This window comes from Taudactylus pleione, unplaced genomic scaffold (assembly GCF_031769625.1).
Source record: "Taudactylus pleione unplaced genomic scaffold, aTauple2 ptg000025l, whole genome shotgun sequence".
Lineage (NCBI taxonomy): Eukaryota > Metazoa > Chordata > Amphibia > Anura > Myobatrachidae > Taudactylus > Taudactylus pleione.
The window spans coordinates 8471400-8488539 of record NW_028284427.1 but is presented as its reverse complement, the minus strand read 5'-3'; the positions used below and the strand labels follow the sequence as shown (position 1 = coordinate 8488539).

The 17140-nt window shown below is 50.5% G+C and overlaps 1 protein-coding gene across 1 annotated transcript in view; it reads right to left on the bottom strand.

Moving 5' to 3' along the window:
- Nucleotides 1-17140, bottom strand: part of HSPA9 (heat shock protein family A (Hsp70) member 9) — a 77797-nt gene that overhangs the window by 38176 nt on the left and 22481 nt on the right. The window contains exons 7-8 of the mRNA XM_088451294.1: nt 10742-10848; nt 306-468 (exon numbers count right to left, since the gene is read on the bottom strand). Coding sequence (XP_088307420.1) covers nt 306-468; nt 10742-10848 — 270 coding nt within the window. The remainder of the gene's footprint in view (nt 1-305; nt 469-10741; nt 10849-17140) is intronic.

Here is a 17140-nt window from a genome sequence, read left to right as displayed (position 1 = left end):
GCTGGTTGGAAAGAATCTTTAGATGTTTGGCCAGCTTTATACAGTAAATCAGCGTTTCCCAACTCCAGTCCTCCTGGACTCCTAACAGTGCATGTGTTACAGCTCTCCTCAGTATTAGATTTGAAATAATTAGCTCCACCTATAGAGCTTTTAAAATGTATCAGACAGAAATGAATACATCGGTGCTCCAACTAAGAAATCTGTAAAACATGCATTGATAGGACTGGAGTTGGGAAACACTGCAGTAAATTCTTTTTGGCAAAACATAAAAACACACAATCACCACAACCCCAAAAACTACCAACCTCTCTTTTGAACTGTTTTACAATATGTTCCAACAGTGCTTGGTCAAAGTCCTCCCCTCCAAGGAAAGTGTCACCATTAGTGGATTTCACTTCAAACACACCTTTCTGAATTTCTAGGATTGAAATATCAAAAGTACCACCTCCAAGATCATAGACTGCTATGCTGTAGGAAAAGAGGGAAAAAAATATTTTTGTATCACTTTAACCATTGAAGATTAGTTGTCATTGTTTACAAATATTTTGAAATAAGTGTCCAAGTGTATTAACCACTTTGAAATGATTTTCAAGTATCCACAGATTATACCATACTCCAGACAGACTATACAAAAAGGAGAGTTAGGGTAAAAAAAAAAACAAAACACAAACTTACCTTTGTTAACTCTTTCTTTGAAGTCCATAGGTCTCCACAGGGAGACATTGGGGTGTAGGTGGGACTTGGAGGACTGGACAGCAAAGTTTTTCAATCCCAGGTCGCTCTGGTCCTTCCCCTATACCCCGCCTACAGCCTGGGGGCACTTCAGTTATGTTAACAAGCCCAAGGCAGGGGCAGGACAGGAGACAAGGAAGACTGGTACACTGAGGAATCACACTCTCACGCAGAGAAGGAAACAAGTGACCAAGAGTTGGAGAAACCCTTAGCCGTTAGGATGGATGTCTCAAGAGTCAAGCTGTTAAAAACAGAAGGGCTAGGTCTGTATGTAGACATGGACCCTCAGACAACAGGTCTACTCGTAGAGGAAGTTGAAGAGGAACGTCTATGGAGAGCCTTAGAAGATCCGAGTACCAATGACGTCTGGGCCAAGCCGGTGCTATCAACAGGACTGTGCCCCCCTCCTCTCTGAATTTCCGAAGCACTCGAGGAAGCAGGGATATTTGAGGGAAGAGATATGCCAAATGGAAGTTCCATTTCACCGACAAGGCGTCTATGAAGGCGCGTTGGGGTCCTTTCTCTGGCTCCATAAATTGAAAGTTTGTTGTAGTGTCTTGCGGCCATGAAATCCACTTCTGGAAGACCCCATTTGTCTACCAGAAGCTGAAAGATTTCTGGATGTAGAGACCATTCTCCTACATGTTAATGTCGTGACGGCTGAGAAAATCTGCTTCCCAATTTAGAATCCCCGGGATGAACACTGTGGAGATGGCTGGGAGATTGCATGACACTTCTGTCAATGCTGACTGACTGCCCCCTTGGTGATTGAGAGGCCCGCCCGTCAGGCTGTAGGTTTGTCCTCAGATTTGGCAGGTGGATGTTTAGTAGCCCAGGCCTGTTTGGCCCTAGGCTTGGAGGCCTTGGTTGAGGTCTGCTGTCGTGGAAAAGACTGACCCTTGGCTTTCCTTGAGGGCAGGAACGCAGTCTTGTTAGCCGCCAAAGTAGTCACAATTTTATCAAATACTGGACCAAAAAGGATGTCTCCTGCATAAGGCAGAGACTCTAGAGCCCGTTTTGATTCTGAATCTGCTTTCCAGGAACGTAGCCAAAGGATACGGCGGGGAACTACCAAAGTGGCAGAGAGCCATATCCATAGCTGCTTCTCCTAAGTAGGAGGCTACATCTCTAATGTGAGATATGCAAGAAAGCTGTTCCCTCAAAGCATCAGGGGGAAAAGTCTCTTCTAGGGCCTCTGCCGAACTCTCAATGGCTTTTGCCACCCAGGACGTAGCCCTAGCAGGACGAGTAATAGCTCCTGTAAGAGTATTAGATTTATGACAAGCTTCTATACGTCTATTTGTAGTCTCCTTCAATGAGGTTGCAGTATGAATGGTTAAACATGCAACCTTACCCAAACGTGTTACATGAGAATCCACTGCTGGGGTAAAAGGAACTGAACAGTTTTGGAATTTTAAACCTTTTACCGGGCTCCACTGATCAGATAGCTGGTCAGAGGGAGGAAACTCTGGTAAAACAACCTTTTGTCGTTTAAAAAGTGCAGGTTTTGTCTTAAGAGCGGGTTCATCCTCTTCTATTTGTAGAATAGTTTTAATAGCTCTCAGAACAGCAGGTATATTTAGTTTAGAGGGTGGATCTTCTGCCTCCCCAGAGGATCTCTCAGAATCAGATAATTGTGTGGATTGGGAAGATATAGTACATTTAGTAGGCTTAGTAGAGGTATTAGACAAACTCTGTACTGAGGTAGACAGTACATCTGCCCATGGGGGGAGGCAAAGGATTTTTAGGGAGTACCTGCTTTGGCTATCCCATAGGGGGAGCTACCACTGAGACTGCTACTTGGTCCGAAAGTTTTACCAGCATTTGTGAAAAGGCAGCCCAGGGTGGGTCCTGAGGGAGAGACGCCGGGGTTGATGGGCCTGGGGCTGTGTAACAATACAGAGACCATCCTGAATGAGGTCCTCTGTGGCTAAGCCTGCAGAGCAGGACTTACAAGACACCAGAGTAGAAAGAGCAGCATCAGGCTGCTTGATATCCTTTCCTTTGCCAGCCATAGCCACAAGAACAACAAAACACACAGTATGATACAGTTCAGTGAATACCCTGGATAATATGGCACCGTGTAGTGAGCAACCGCGTTATAAAGGTTTTCCATTTAGGGTGAGTTTTTTCATCCAAACTCTCTGCAGCTGAGATTCATTCAAATTTAAGTTTATATATTCATTATTTCTTTTTTATTAAGCGCCGGAGTAACTTTCTTTGTTTGTATAGCACTCACAAGTATCTGGGAAAACAAGAGATATGGTAAGAACTTACCTTTGTTATCTCTGTTTCTACGAAGTCCATAGGGTCCACAGGGTTGACCTTGGGGTATAGCTGGATCTGGATCCATGGGCACCACGCAGTTAAAGCTTTACTGCCCCCAGGATGCACTTGGGTCCGTCCTCCTCTATACCCCGCCCCCAGGCACCTCAGTTGGTAAGCAGCTAAGGCCGGAGGAGGAGACTAAACAGAGAGAAGGAAGACTGGAACACACAAGAAAACATACTCACAGAAATGGGAGACGGAAAACCGGTGACCAGCCACACAGCCCATTTGAAGCCAGGTGCATCAGGGCGGGCGCCCTGTGGACCCTATGGACTTCGTAGAAACAGAGATAACAAAGGTAAGTTCTTACCATATCTCTTGTTTTCTACTTCAGGGTCCATAGGGGGGTCCACAGGGTTGACCTTGGGGATGTCCCAAAGCAGTTCAACTAAGGGCGGGGACGCTCCTGTGCTGGAAGGAGTACCCGGCGCCCAAAGGATGCATCCTGAGAAGCGAAGGTGTCAAACGCATAAAACCTCAAAAACGTCTGAATTGAAGACCAAGTAGCCGCCTTACACAGCTGAACAGCGGAGGCGCCACGTCTAGCAGCCCTAGAGGGACCCACAGAACGAGTGGAATGAGCCTTAACAGAGGCTGGCACAGGTAAACCCTCCTGCGCATAAGCCTCACAAATAACTGAACGAAGCCAACGGGCTAACGTTTGCTTGTTGGCAGGCCAACCCCTCTTGTGAAAACCGAAGAGGACAAACAAAGAATCCGACTTCCTAACCGAAGCAGTCCGGTCCACATAGATTCTAAGTGCCCGGACCAATCCAAGGAAGCCTCACCAGCTGAAAGATCAGGTGACTGAAAAGCCTGCACAACAAGTTCCTGATTAATGTGGAACTTTGAAACCACTTTGGGCAAAAACTCAGGACGCGTGCGGAGCACTGCCCTGTCCTGGTGAAAAATCAGAAAAGGAGGGCGACAGGAAAGCGCCCCCAATTCTGAAACCCTCCTGGCAGAAGCAATTGCCAGGAGAAAAATGGTCTTAAACGTCAGCCACTTGAGCTCCACCGACTCAAGCGGCTCAAAAGGAGGACCCTGCAAGACCCTCAGTACCACCGTCAAGTCCCACGAAGCCACCGGAGGCACGAAGGGAGGCTGGATCCTGAGAACACCTTGGAAAAAGGTGTGAACATCTGGCAGTGTAGCAATCCGTCGCTGAAACCACACGGACAAAGCAGACACATGAACCTTCAGAGAGGCCAGGCGTAAGCCGAGGTCCAAACCTGACTGAAGAAACTCCAAGATTCTGGAAACCCGGAACACCTGCGGATCATAGTTTCTGGATTCACACCACTGAAAGTAAGTGTGCCACACCCTGTGGTAAATCCGTGCGGAAGCAGGCTTGCGTGCCCTAAGCATGGTACCAATGACCGAACTGGAGAAACCCCTAGACCTCAAGACGGCTGTCTCAAGAGCCACGCCGTCAAAGACAGCCGACCCAGATCCGGGTAAAGGCAGGGCCCTTGAGACAACAGGTCCCGACGCTGAGGAAGAAGGTACGGAGCGTCGATGGAGAGGCACCTCAGATCGGAGTACCAAGGACGTCTGGGCCACGCCGGAGCCACCAGCACGAGCGTGCCGCCGTCCTGCTTGAATTTCCGCAGGACCCGAGGAAGCAGGGATATCGGAGGAAACAGATACGCCAGGTGAAACGTCCATTTCACCGACAGAGCGTCTACCAGACAGGCGCCTGCGTCTCTTGTCCTTGACCCGTAAACGGGCAACTTGTGATTGTGACGGGAGGCCATCAAGTCCAGCTCCGGCACCCCCCACCTGTCCATGAGTAGCTGAAACACCTCTGGGTGAAGCGACCATTCCCCGGGATGCACGTCGTGACGGCTGAGGAAGTCCGCCTCCCAATTGAGGACTCCGGGAATGAAGACTGCCGAGATCGCTGGAACGTGACACTCCGCCCAAGCAAGAATGCGAGACACCTCCGACATTGCTGCCCGACTGCGAGTTCCCCCTTGGTGGTTGATATACGCCACCGTGGTGGCGTTGTCGGACTGCACCTGAACCGCCCTTCCGTGAAGAGCAGGGCCGGACGACTGCAGGGCCCTGTACACAGCCCGCAGTTCCAGGATGTTGATGGGGAGAAGTGCTTCCTCCGCGGACCAACGACCCTGAAGCGATAATGAGCCGGTCACTGCCCCCCAACCCCGGAGACTGGCATCCGTCGTGAGCAGGACCCAGTCCGGGATCCAAAAGGGGCGCCCCTCGACCAGATGCGCTGTCTGAAGCCACCAAGCCAAAGACTGTCGAACCTCCGGGGACAACACCAGCATCTGAGAGCGGATCCGGTGAGGTAACCCGTTCCATTCCGATAGAATCAGCCCCTGAAGGGGCCGGGAATGGAACTGGGCAAATTCCACCATGTCGAATGTCGACACCATGGACCCCAGAACTCTCATAGCTGAATGGACCGACAGGCGGCAACTGCTCAGGCAACTGTGTATCCGCAGCTGCAGGGAGGAGACCTTCTCCGGAGTCAGGAAAATCCGTTGCCGACGAGAATCCAGCAGGGCTCCCAAATGAACCATCCGCTGTGATGGAATCAGGGAGGACTTCTTCCAGTTTATCAACCACCCGTGTGCTTGAAGACAAGCAATGGTCAGGTGGAGATGTCGAAGAAGCACCTCCGGGGAGCTCGCCAGCAGCAGAAGATCGTCCAGGTATGGCAACAGACGTAGACCCTGACCCCGAAGGTGGACAGCCATAACTGCCATCACCTTGGTGAACACCCTCGGAGCCGTGGAAAGGCCGAAAGGCAACGCCCGAAATTGGTAGTGATGGTTCAGGATAGCAAACCTCAGATACCGCTGATGTGCCGGTGTTATGGGCACATGGAGATAGGCGTCCTGGATATCGAGGGAGACCATATAATCCCCGGGTTCCATCGCCAGAATGATGGAACGTAACGTTTCCATCCTGAACCTGGGAACTCTGAGGTATCTGTTCAGAGACTTCAAATTCAGGATAGGGCGATGAGAACCATTGGGTTTCTGTACCAGAAACAGAGTAGAATAGTACCCCGTCCCGCGCTGAGACTGCGGAACGGGAACAATGACCCCTGCTTGTAGCAAGGATTCTATAGCTACCTGAATCTGACCAGCTTTGGTCTTGTCCAGAGAAGGACTCGTACAGAAAAACTGGTTGGGCGGACTGAACCGAAAAGACAGGGCGTACCCCTGAGAGACTACTTCTCAAACCCAGGCATCCGTGGTGGTATTGTGCCAACACTGGGCGAATTGGAGAAGTCGGCCTCCCACTCTGGGGTCCCCCAGAGAGAGGCCCGTCCCATCAGGCAGCAGGTTTATCCTCCTGCTTGGAAGAAGGGCGCCGAGCACTCCATGCTTGCTTCTTGGGCTTGGGTGCGGCCTTGGTTGCCGAATGTCTCGGGAAGGACTGGCCCTTGGCCTTACCCTGAACCCGAAAGAACCGAAAGGCAGAGCTCCTTACTTTAGCCGGCGCAGAGGCCGAAGGGAGGAAAGCTGACTTGGACTTAGCCAAAGTATCCACTATTTTGGCCAAATCCGGACCAAATAGTAAATCACCATTAAAAGGCAAGGCCTCCAGACCCTTTTTTGAATCTGCATCAGCCCTCCAGGACCTCAGCCACAGGGAACGCCGAGCAGACACCGCTGCAGCCGACACCCTAGAAGTGAGCAGGCTGGCATCCAAAGACGCTTCCCCAATATAGGAAGCTGCATCCCGCATCTGTCCTACTAACGCTCTCTGGATATCCGGAGCCTCATCAGGAAAGGTATCCTCTAAGGCATTGGCCCATGCCTCAATGGCTTTAGCCACCCAGGAGATAGCCATGGACGGGCGAGCCACTGCCCCGGAAAGAGAATAAATGGACTTTAAACAAGTCTCCACCTTCCTATCCGTGGGATCCTTCAAAGAGGAGATAGACGGCAATAGCAGCGTCGCGCTTTTGATCAAGCGGGTAACGTGGGAATCCACCGCCGGCGGAGTCTCCCATTTCCTGCAATGAGCTTCAGGAAAAGGATAGTTCGCCGCCAACCTCTTCTGTGGATGGAACCTCTTACTGGGTAATTGCCAGGCCGCCGCCATATGATCCGATAATTGATCAGACAGGGGGAACACAGTTGAAGTCACCTTGGTCTTTTTAAAATTAGGAAACTTCGACCTAGGAGCCGGCGCATCATCCTCAACATGTAGGATAGCCCGCACCGCCCTAACTAAGGCTGGAACATTAATGGAGGACTTAGCTTCCACCTCCTGCCCCATGGCATCAGAGTCACAGTCCTCATGGATTTCTCCATCATCTGAGGACACTTCCGAGTCCGACAACTGCGCAGCTAGTGAACTCACCACAGGACGTTTAGACGCCCTTGGTGGCACATCACCTTGCAACATGGACTGAAACGCCGAGGATGAAGCCGCCAGACTCTGTACGGAGCTGGAGAGAACATCCACCCAAGGCGGAGGAGCCGTCGGAGCAAAACTCTGCAAAGGCACTACAGACTGACGCGTCCCTGGGGAAGACTGCACATACACAGGCAGTCCCGAGTAAGGACCCACAGTCTGGGCCCCAGGGGGAGACCGCAACATTTGTGGAACACCCGGGGAATGGGGGATGGAGGGCTGCGGCAACGCCCTAGATGGGACCGCTGATGGGACCGATAACTGGTCCGCAATAGACGCCAGCACCTGTGAAAACATCGCCCAAGGAGGGTCCTGTGATACAGGGGGGTTGGAGGGGCCCGGTACCAGCTGGCACCGCCCGCACAGACCATCCTGAGATAAGTCCTCCCCATCAACTCCAGCAGCACAGCGTCTGCAGGAAATTAGCACAGGAGCCACAGAGCGCTCAGTCTCCTCATCAGACATGATACCGTAAATCACAAGAAATAGGTATCACCAGAGGAATTACGGTTTTAACACCCGCGCACTCACCTATATGCGACACAACAGCCCAGATAAGGTACTGTGTAGCACACAACAGTATGTGACTCACCCCACTAATACGTGTTTTATATAAGTGAGGGTCTCAGAAACAACGCCCTTCCCCCACACACCTGCCGGGCCGTAGGAGAAGGAAAGGGATAGTTATAAGCTGACAGCAAGGAGAATAAGTCACAGACAGGCAGCACTAGCAATAGTCACATACAATGCAGAAAAGTTAGTACTCACTGCACCTTCCGCTACAATCAACCTCCCAGATTCAGTGTCTGGGAGGGCTATAGCGCTGTGTACACTGTCCTTTAGCAGGGGAGAGGTACACAGGGGGACCGGTCCACTTGATACCGCCTGGGAGTCTGCGATGTGCCAGTAAAGATGGAGACCTCAGAGGAGGAGTGGCCGAGAGATAAGAGCAGCTCAGCGACGCCAGACTGCTAGTTGAAAGGCGCGCTGAGCTGAGGGGAGGAGCCGCTAGACAGGGAAGGCTGCCTCCCCTGGCTAGCAATTAACCCCCGGGTTGCCGGTCCCGCTACCAGTCTGTTACCCTGGTGGTCTAGCGGACACGCGGGGTATTCCTCTATAGAGGGGGAGCCCGCCGCCGCCGCTAGTGCCTCCGGTCTGTCCCCAGAGACCGGAGGCTTCTGACTGCATACAAAGTATCCGCGGGCCGCCGTACGCGGCGACCCGCGGCTTACCTGATCCCCGTCGCATCCGGCAGCAGTCAAGGGAGTCCCCAGAGCCCGGCTAGTACAGGCTCTGGGGTCCCGCCGCGATCCCCAGAGCTGTACTGGCGTCGCGGTGCCAGCGGGGAGAAGGAGCGGCAGGGTGGACGTCCTAAAGGACAGTCTAATGCTGCCGCTCTAAAAGTGTAAAAAAGTTGAAAAAAATTAAAAATTTCTCTTTTAAAATAAAGCTTAGGGGCTGCTCCTGCAGCCCCATTGCGACAGGGTGACCCGACTCCGGCCGGGCACCAACTAAAACTGAGGTGCCTGTGACCGGGGGCGGGGTATAGAGGAGGACGGACCCAAGTGCATCCTGGGAGTAGCAAAGCTTTAACTGCGTGGTGCCCGTGGATCCAGATCCAGCTATACCCCAAGGTCAACCCTGTGGACCCCCTATGGACCCTGAAGTAGAAATGTGAGGTACCTTAGTATGTCAGGGTATAGTAGTATAAAGGGGAACGTATAAGCTGCACAGTATAGAAAGTAAAGATTTGCGCTAGCACAAGTCACATACAAACGCAGAAAAACATTACATGTTTATAATGGGCACTAAAATCAACTACACAGACCGCATTGGCTTTTAGGATATTGCGCTGTATGACCTGGCCAGTGGGAGAGGTATACGGGGAGACTGGACCCAGCGTTCCTGGAGACCTGTTTGCAGAAAATGGCTGCTGCACGTCTCTGGGGGGGGGGGGGGGACGGAGAGTGAGGGAGGAGTAGCCCAGGGAACACCAAGACCGCAGTGGAGTGGCGCCCTGGACAGGGGGAGAGGCTGCGCCTTCTCCCCTTGCTGACATTAACCACCGGGTCCCCTGGCCTCATTACATATGCCCTGCGCCAGTATGTTATATAACCTGGTGGTCTAGTGAAGTCGTGGACGCACCAGTGTCCACATCAGCGCCTCCGCTCTGTCTCCTGAGCCTGGAGGCAAGACTGCACAACAATGTGGGTCTCCGCGAACAGGGTTTTGCCTTACCTGTCCCCTGAACGCTGGGTTGCAGTCTGGGGTCCTCGGAGCCTGCTAGCTAGTCCCCCTCGGAGCCCCGCTGGGAGTACCTAGCACAGGCTTGGAGTCATGGTGATGGGGCGGCAGTACAGATTTCGGGAGGACAGTCTGGTGCTGCTCGCCCGTTATAGAAAAAAATAAATAAATAATTAAATCATAAAATATAAGCTTGGTCCACTTTATGCAGCCCCCTGTTATAATGGTGGTCTAGCTCCTGCCAGACACCAACAAAACTGAAGTGCCCTCAGGCTGTGGGTGGAGTATAGCGGGAAGGACCGGAGCATCCTGTGATTGAAAAGCTTTGCTGTTGGTGTCCGGTCCTCCAGGTCCCACCTACACCCCAATGTCTCCCTGTGGAGCCCTATGGACCCTGAAGAAGAAATGTAGCCTGATAAACTTGGAACGTTATTTGCATTAGTATACTGAATACTGTATCACCTCCTTGGAAAGTGTACACGTGTCCTGTATTATATATGCATCAATAGTGCCCCCCCCCCCCCCTCTCGATCCCTTGTTTTGTTCTCTTCCCTTCCTCCCAGTTCTTTTATAACATATGATTCATATGTGATTCTCTCTTCAAATTGTAATGTTATAGTTTTTATTTATATATTCTAGTGAATCATAAAGACACGTAATCCAAAAATACGAAGGTTTACAATAAGATGAGGAAAGCCTCTCTATAGTTATCCAACTGGTAATTTACATACTTGTTTATTTTATGCAATAGCCTGCCTTAAGCGGCTGGTTAGTATATTTCTATATACCCGAACACACATATGAAGGACCTTTCTTTTAGTCATATGCAGGACAGTGCTTTCTCTTCCTAATGCCGCCTGAACTGAAGATTACAGGAACACGTAGGATGAACAATTGGCAGCGAGTTACATTGCACAATTTATGCATTTTCTTAGAAAAGGAGAGAAATAGTCACATAATTGTGAACAAAAACACCTTCCTGCTGACTGGCCCAAATGAGGCAAAGTATAGAATACTGCAGTATTGTATGACTTACATTTTATCATCAGACTTATCCAGGCCATATGCAAGAGCAGCAGCAGTAGGTTCATTAATAACTCTCAAAACATTTAGTCCAGCGATCTGCCCAGCATCTTTTGTTGCCTAAAAATAAAACAGGTTGACATGTTTAAAACGTTTTTATTTCCCCGGCCACACATTCACAAAATTCACCCTTTTTTTAATCATAGTACCCTCAAACCCCAACGTACTTTTAAAGGGGAGCATTTAGCATATTTGTCCTCACTTTAATTTTAAAATACAAAATGTTCTAATATTAAGCATTACATACAGCAAGTGTTCAATTTACTATAATTCTTATGTTCGTAATGCTATATGTAATGCTGTAAATAACATACTCCTGTATATATTAGATTTTTGTCAAGTGAAAATGTACTGTTAAGATATGGTTCTACATAAACAGACAATTTACATGTTTTGGGAGGTTTTAGCTTAAAAAAGTTTCAGGATATCGTAACCAATTTTCTATTACCACGGGTATGCGCACTCAGAATCAGGGCCACAGACAGCTCTGCTGGGCCCCGGTACTGGGACGGTGTGTGGGCAGCTCTAGGAGGTGTGGCCAGACCACCTCCTTAAGAAAAAAAAAAATATAATATATTCGTGAGCGCACGCCACACAAGAGGCAGAAGCCAGTACTCTGTCTGCTTGCCCGAAATACCACATCAGGAGCAGGGACAGAGGGGGGATGGTGGCTTGCAGAAGACTGGCACTCCCGCTGCACCCCTCCAACAGGCCCGTGTAAAAAAAAGTACCCGTTCCTCCCCCCCTCTCGGTGCCTTTGGAAATAAAGGATATTTCTTACTCTTTCTCCAAGACCATCGATGGGACACTGTTACCATGACTTACGTTGTGGGCACTTTAAGGTTCATTTTTTTTAAACTCCTTTCCTCTCTCTGACATGACTAAATGCAATACTTTGCCCCCAAAGCTAATATCTTTGGATGTGAAGACATGAAACTATCGATGTGCAGACAGAGGACCAAGTAGCTGCACAATACAGCTGCCCAGCGGCGGCCACGCCCTCCCAGGAGGCACTCAATGAGCTAGCAGAGTGAGCAGAAAATAAGAGTTATGGTATAACATACCTTTGTTAACTCTTTTTCTTCTAGATTCATGGGGTCCACAGCCATTACGTTGGGGTATGAATCCCGGTCACCAAACAGTTAACACAAACGAGCTCTCTGCTCCCAGGATGCACCGGGTTTCCTCCTCATATACCCCACCCCCTGCCTCAGGTAGCCAGTTCGTTACCAAGCTCAAGCAGGCAGAGACAAACAAAGGGTAAGAAAGAAAAGGACCCATACTCACGAGTTCAGACTCTCAAGAGAAGAACTACGGAAAAACCTCCCCCAGAACTACAGGTGCGTCTGGGTGGGTGTCCTGTGGACCCCATGGACATCGAAGAAAAAAGAGTTAACAAAGGTATGTTATACCATAACCTATTTTCTTCTTCGGGGTCCATGGGATCCACAGCCATTACGTTGGGGATATCCCAAAGCACTAACCCTACGGGCGGGGACACTCCTGACTCTTGGAAGAGAGGAGAATCTTACGCCCGAAGGAGGCATCCTAAGAGGCAAAAGTGTCAAAGGCATAAAATTTGACAAAGGTATGGATGGAAGACCATGTGGCTACTTTACATAATTGCTCAGCAGAAGCCCCCCGGCGGGCCGCCCATGATGGACCTACCACCCTAGTAGAATGTGTAGTCACTGAATCCGGCACACGCATACCAGCCTGTGTATAAGCCAATGAAATTGCCATGCGAATCCACCTGGCCAGTGTCTGTTTATTGGCTGGCCAGCCACGCTTATGACAACCATAAAGCACAAAAAGTGAATCGGACTTCCTCCATTTGCTCGTGCGTTTAACATAAATTCTCAACGCACGGACCACATCCAGGGAAGCCTCACCTTGTGAGAGACTTGTGCCCTAAAAAGCTGGAACTATTTCTTCATTAATATGTAATTTAGACACCACTTTCGGAAGATAACCCTCCCTAGTACGTAGTACTGCTCTATCTTGATGAAATATGAAGAACGGCTCCCGGAAGAAAAGCGCAGCCAAATCCGACACTCTACGTGTAGATGCCATAGCAAGGAGGAATACAGTCTTTGCTGTTAGCCACTTGATGTCTATTAAATTTAAAGGCTCGAACGGAGGAGCCTGTAAAACCTTCAGAACTAGAGTCAGGTCCCACGGAACAACCGGGGAAATGAAGGGAGGTCGATTCCTCAACACCCCCTGAAAAAAGGTTTTTATATCCGGTCTCAGAGCAATTTTATGTTGGAACCAGACTGAAAGAGCAGACACATGTACCCTTAAAGAGGCCAGGCGGAGCCCTTTTTCCAGACTGCTTTGAAGAAAATCAAGCACTCTGGAAATCAGGAATTTATGTGGATCATACCCTTTCAGTTCACACCACTGAAAGAAAGTATGCCAAACCCTATAATATATACGGGCTGAGGATGGTTTCCGTGCCTTCAGCATCGTCCATATAACAGACTCGGAAAACCCCTTTTTTCTCAAGACGGAGGCCTCAAGAGCCATGCTGTCAAAGATAGCCGATGAAGATCCGGGTACTAGCAGGGACCCTGTAGCAATAGATCCAGTCTCAATGGGAGAGGCCATGGAGTGTCTATGGAGAGAGACCGTAGATCTGTGAATCAGTGCCGTCTCGGCCATGCCGAAGCTATTAATATGACGGTGCTGCCCTCTTGTTTGATCTTTCTGACAACTCTGAGCAGAAGAGCAAACGGGAGAAACAGATATACCAGCTTGTAACGCCACTTTACTGTCAGTGCGTCTACAAACTCGGCTCTCGGATCTCTTGTCAAGGATCCGTACCTAGGAACCTTGTTGTTCCTTCTTGATGCCATCAGATCTATTTCTGGTAGACCCCACCTGTCCACAAGGTTCCGAAAAACCAGCGGATGTAGGGCCCATTCCCCTGCATTTATCTCTTGCCGACTGAGAAAATCGGCTTCCCAATTCAGGATTCCTGGAATGAACACGGCAGATATCGTGGGCAGATGAGTCTCTGCCCATACCAGGATTCTTGATACCTCTGCCAAGGCGGCCCGACTCCTCGTGCCCCCTTGATGATTTAAGTAGGCGACCGCGGTGCGATTGTCCGACTGTATCTGCACCGACCTGCCCTTTAAGATTTCCTGAGCCTGCACTAAAGCTTTGAATATAGCTCTTAATTCCAGGATGTTTATCGGTAGCCGGCTTTCCGTCACTGACCACTTTCCTTGGAAAGTGTGTGACCCCATCACCCCCCAACCTTGAAGACTGGCGTCGGTTTTGACCAAAGTCCAATCCGACACCCAAAAGGGGCGACCCTGCCCGAGATGCTTTGTCTGCAACCACCAGGTCAGGGACAACCGTACCTCGTGCGATGATCCTTGTTCCAGTGAGACAGGACAAATTGCTGCAGTGGTCTGGAGTGGAATTGAGCGTATTCCTGAAGGTAGCCACCATCGACCCCAGGACCTGCATGGCTACTAGAACAGATATCTGCCTGTTGCGAAGCAACCCGCGTATTCGGGATTGTAAGGCAAGGATCTTCTCCTACGGCAGAAATATTTTCTGCACCACGGAGCCCAAGCTCGCTCCCAAATGGCACATCTGTTGTACCGGACAGGGTGACGACTTTTGCCAGTTTATGATCCAGCCGTGACTGTACAGACATGACACTGTCAGCCTCAAATGATCCTGTAACTGCTGTGGGGACTGCCCCAGCAACAGGAGGTCGTCCAAGTAAGGCAAAATCCTGAAGCCTTGGTGTCTGAGGCATGCCATCTCATCACTGCCATCACCTTGGTGAATACTCGAGGGGCTGTGGACAGGCTAAATGGCAGGGCCTGGAACTGAAAATGTTCCTCCCCTACCGCAAAACGAAGACATTTTTGATGAGCCTGTGTGATTGGGATGTGAAGGTAGGCATCCTGTATATCTAAGGACACCATATAGTCCCCCTGCTCCATTGCCAACACAATCGATCTCAATGTTTCCATCTTGAACCCGGGGGCTCGAACAAATTTGTTGAGCTCTCTCAGATTCAGAATAGGCCCATTCGGTTTCTGAACCAGTAAAACCCCTCTCGGAACTGGTTCTCTGGCACCGGAATCACTACTTCAGAAGGCTATTCTTGCTTTACTAGCATCAGAAGGGCCAAAGCTCTTTCTGAACCCACCCGTGGGTTTACACAAAAGAACCTTTGAGGAGGAGTCCTCCAAAACGTCAGGGCGTACCCTCGGGAAACAACTCCCCGAACCCAGGCATCCTCCGTCGTGAGGTGCCAGGGCTCTGAGAACCGAAGCAGTCGGCCCCCCCACCCTGGGATCCCCCAGGGGGAGGCCCGTCCCATCAGGCCACTGGTTTATCCTGGACCCTAGATCCTGGACGCTTGTTCTGCCAGGGCTTCCTGGGTCCTGCCTTTCTTGGTGGAAATCTCGCTGAGGGCAGACCTTTGGCCTTGCCCTGCGGCCGAAACCCCCGAAAGGACGCCCTCCTCAATTTGGACGAGGTTGCCGATGGCAAATCTGCCGTCTTTGAGGCTGCCATGGAGGATACAATTTTGTCCAGTTCTGGACCAAAGAGAACACCTCCTGTGAATGGAAGGAATTCTAGGGCCTTTTTGGACCCGGCATCTGCCCTCCAATCCTTCAACCAGAGGATCCTACGTGCCACCACGGACTCAGCTGAAACTTAAGAGGAAAGGATCCCTGCATCCAAGGCGGCATCACCCAAATAAGAGGCCCCTTCTCTAATAAAGGAGATCATATCCAGTTGCTCCTTAGAGGCATCTGGTAAAGACTCCGTTAGAGTCTTGGCCCACTCCTCAATAGCTCTTGCTACCCAGGCAGTGGCCATAGCTGGGCAGGTGGCCATTCCTGCCAGCGAAAAAATAGATTTGAGACAAGTCTCCAGTCTCCTATCCGTGGTTTCCTTCAGCGAAACTGCTGGGATTAGCAAAGTTGTACGTTTAATCAGCTGTGCCACATGTGCATCAACTGATGGTGGATTCTCCCACTTGGCACAGTCCCCTGTTGGAAAAGGATATAGAAGCGCCATTCTTTTAGACAAATGGCTTATCTTATCCGGACGGACCCAGGCTTCCTCCATAAATTCTGATAAATGTTCAGACTTTGGGAATTCTGCCTTAACCAGCTTCTGGCTCTTGAACAGGGGGGCTTTCCTAAGCAGAAGATCCCCTTCCTCGATATTTAACACCGATTTTACAGCCCTTATCAGAAAAGGAACATCGGCTACTGGGAAATGATCATCATCCCCCTCGGAGCTAGACTCCTGAGAAGAGTCCTGTGCTTGTTCCTCGGAGGAGGAGGCACTGGAGTACTCACCCATGTAAGGCAGTACATGGCACCTAGATTTAATCTGTTTTGGCTTGACAGCCTGAGGCTGAAAATCCCCCGAGGATGATGCCATAACCTTACCAGCAGCAGGGTCCATCCAACGCGGCCACATCATGGGCATAGGATGCATCTGCTGAGGCAAACCCCAAACCGGTGGTACCGGGGCAGCCAGCCGCTCCGCCACCTGAGCCATAACCTGAGAAAATTATGCCCAAGGAGGCTCAGGGCCTAAAACAGGCAAACTTAATTGGTGTTGTGGCTGTCTGAAACAGTTCCCACAAAGCCCATTTTGTAGAAAGTCCCGTGGGGACAAACCTGCCTTGCAGGCTACACAGGATATCAGCAACGGGGCTCCCGCCACCTGACCCTCAGACTCCTTAGACATAACACTATGCCACTGGTTCTGAGAGTATATGTGCTGCTTTCTACTCTCAACCCACACACCTGTAGCAAGGGAAGGGGAGAGACAGTGACATTATACAGGAATTACAGTTCTTTTACAGAAGAAACAGTATCCATAAACAACAATCACATGTCATGCATAAATACTCTGTGAGCCATATGCATATAAGCTCTCACTACCACAATCAGCCCAAGCTTAGGTAGGATAGAGCCCTGTAAAAACCTAGACCAGCAGTAGGCAAGGTATACAGGGAGACTGCCCAGTGTCCTCTCTTGTAGGATCAGCGTTCATACACACTGGCTGTCCTATATGGAGGCTGGGAGGAGCAATCCACAATCAACTGTGCCAGAGGACTGAACTAGCGTGTGGATTGGGGGAGGGGCCGCCGGGGAAGCGTACCTCCCCTATGCTGCTTGGGTCTAGGCTAGGAGAACAAGCCATATGCCTTCTGACTGCAGCGTGCCTCCGGCCAGTCTCACCGCCGGAGGCCGGACCGCCATGTGGTCCCGGCGTCAGCGGCCGCCGCAACCACCTGCTTACCTGCCATCCCCTTGATCCGGTTGCGGCCCAGGGCATGAGAGCCCCTGTCGAA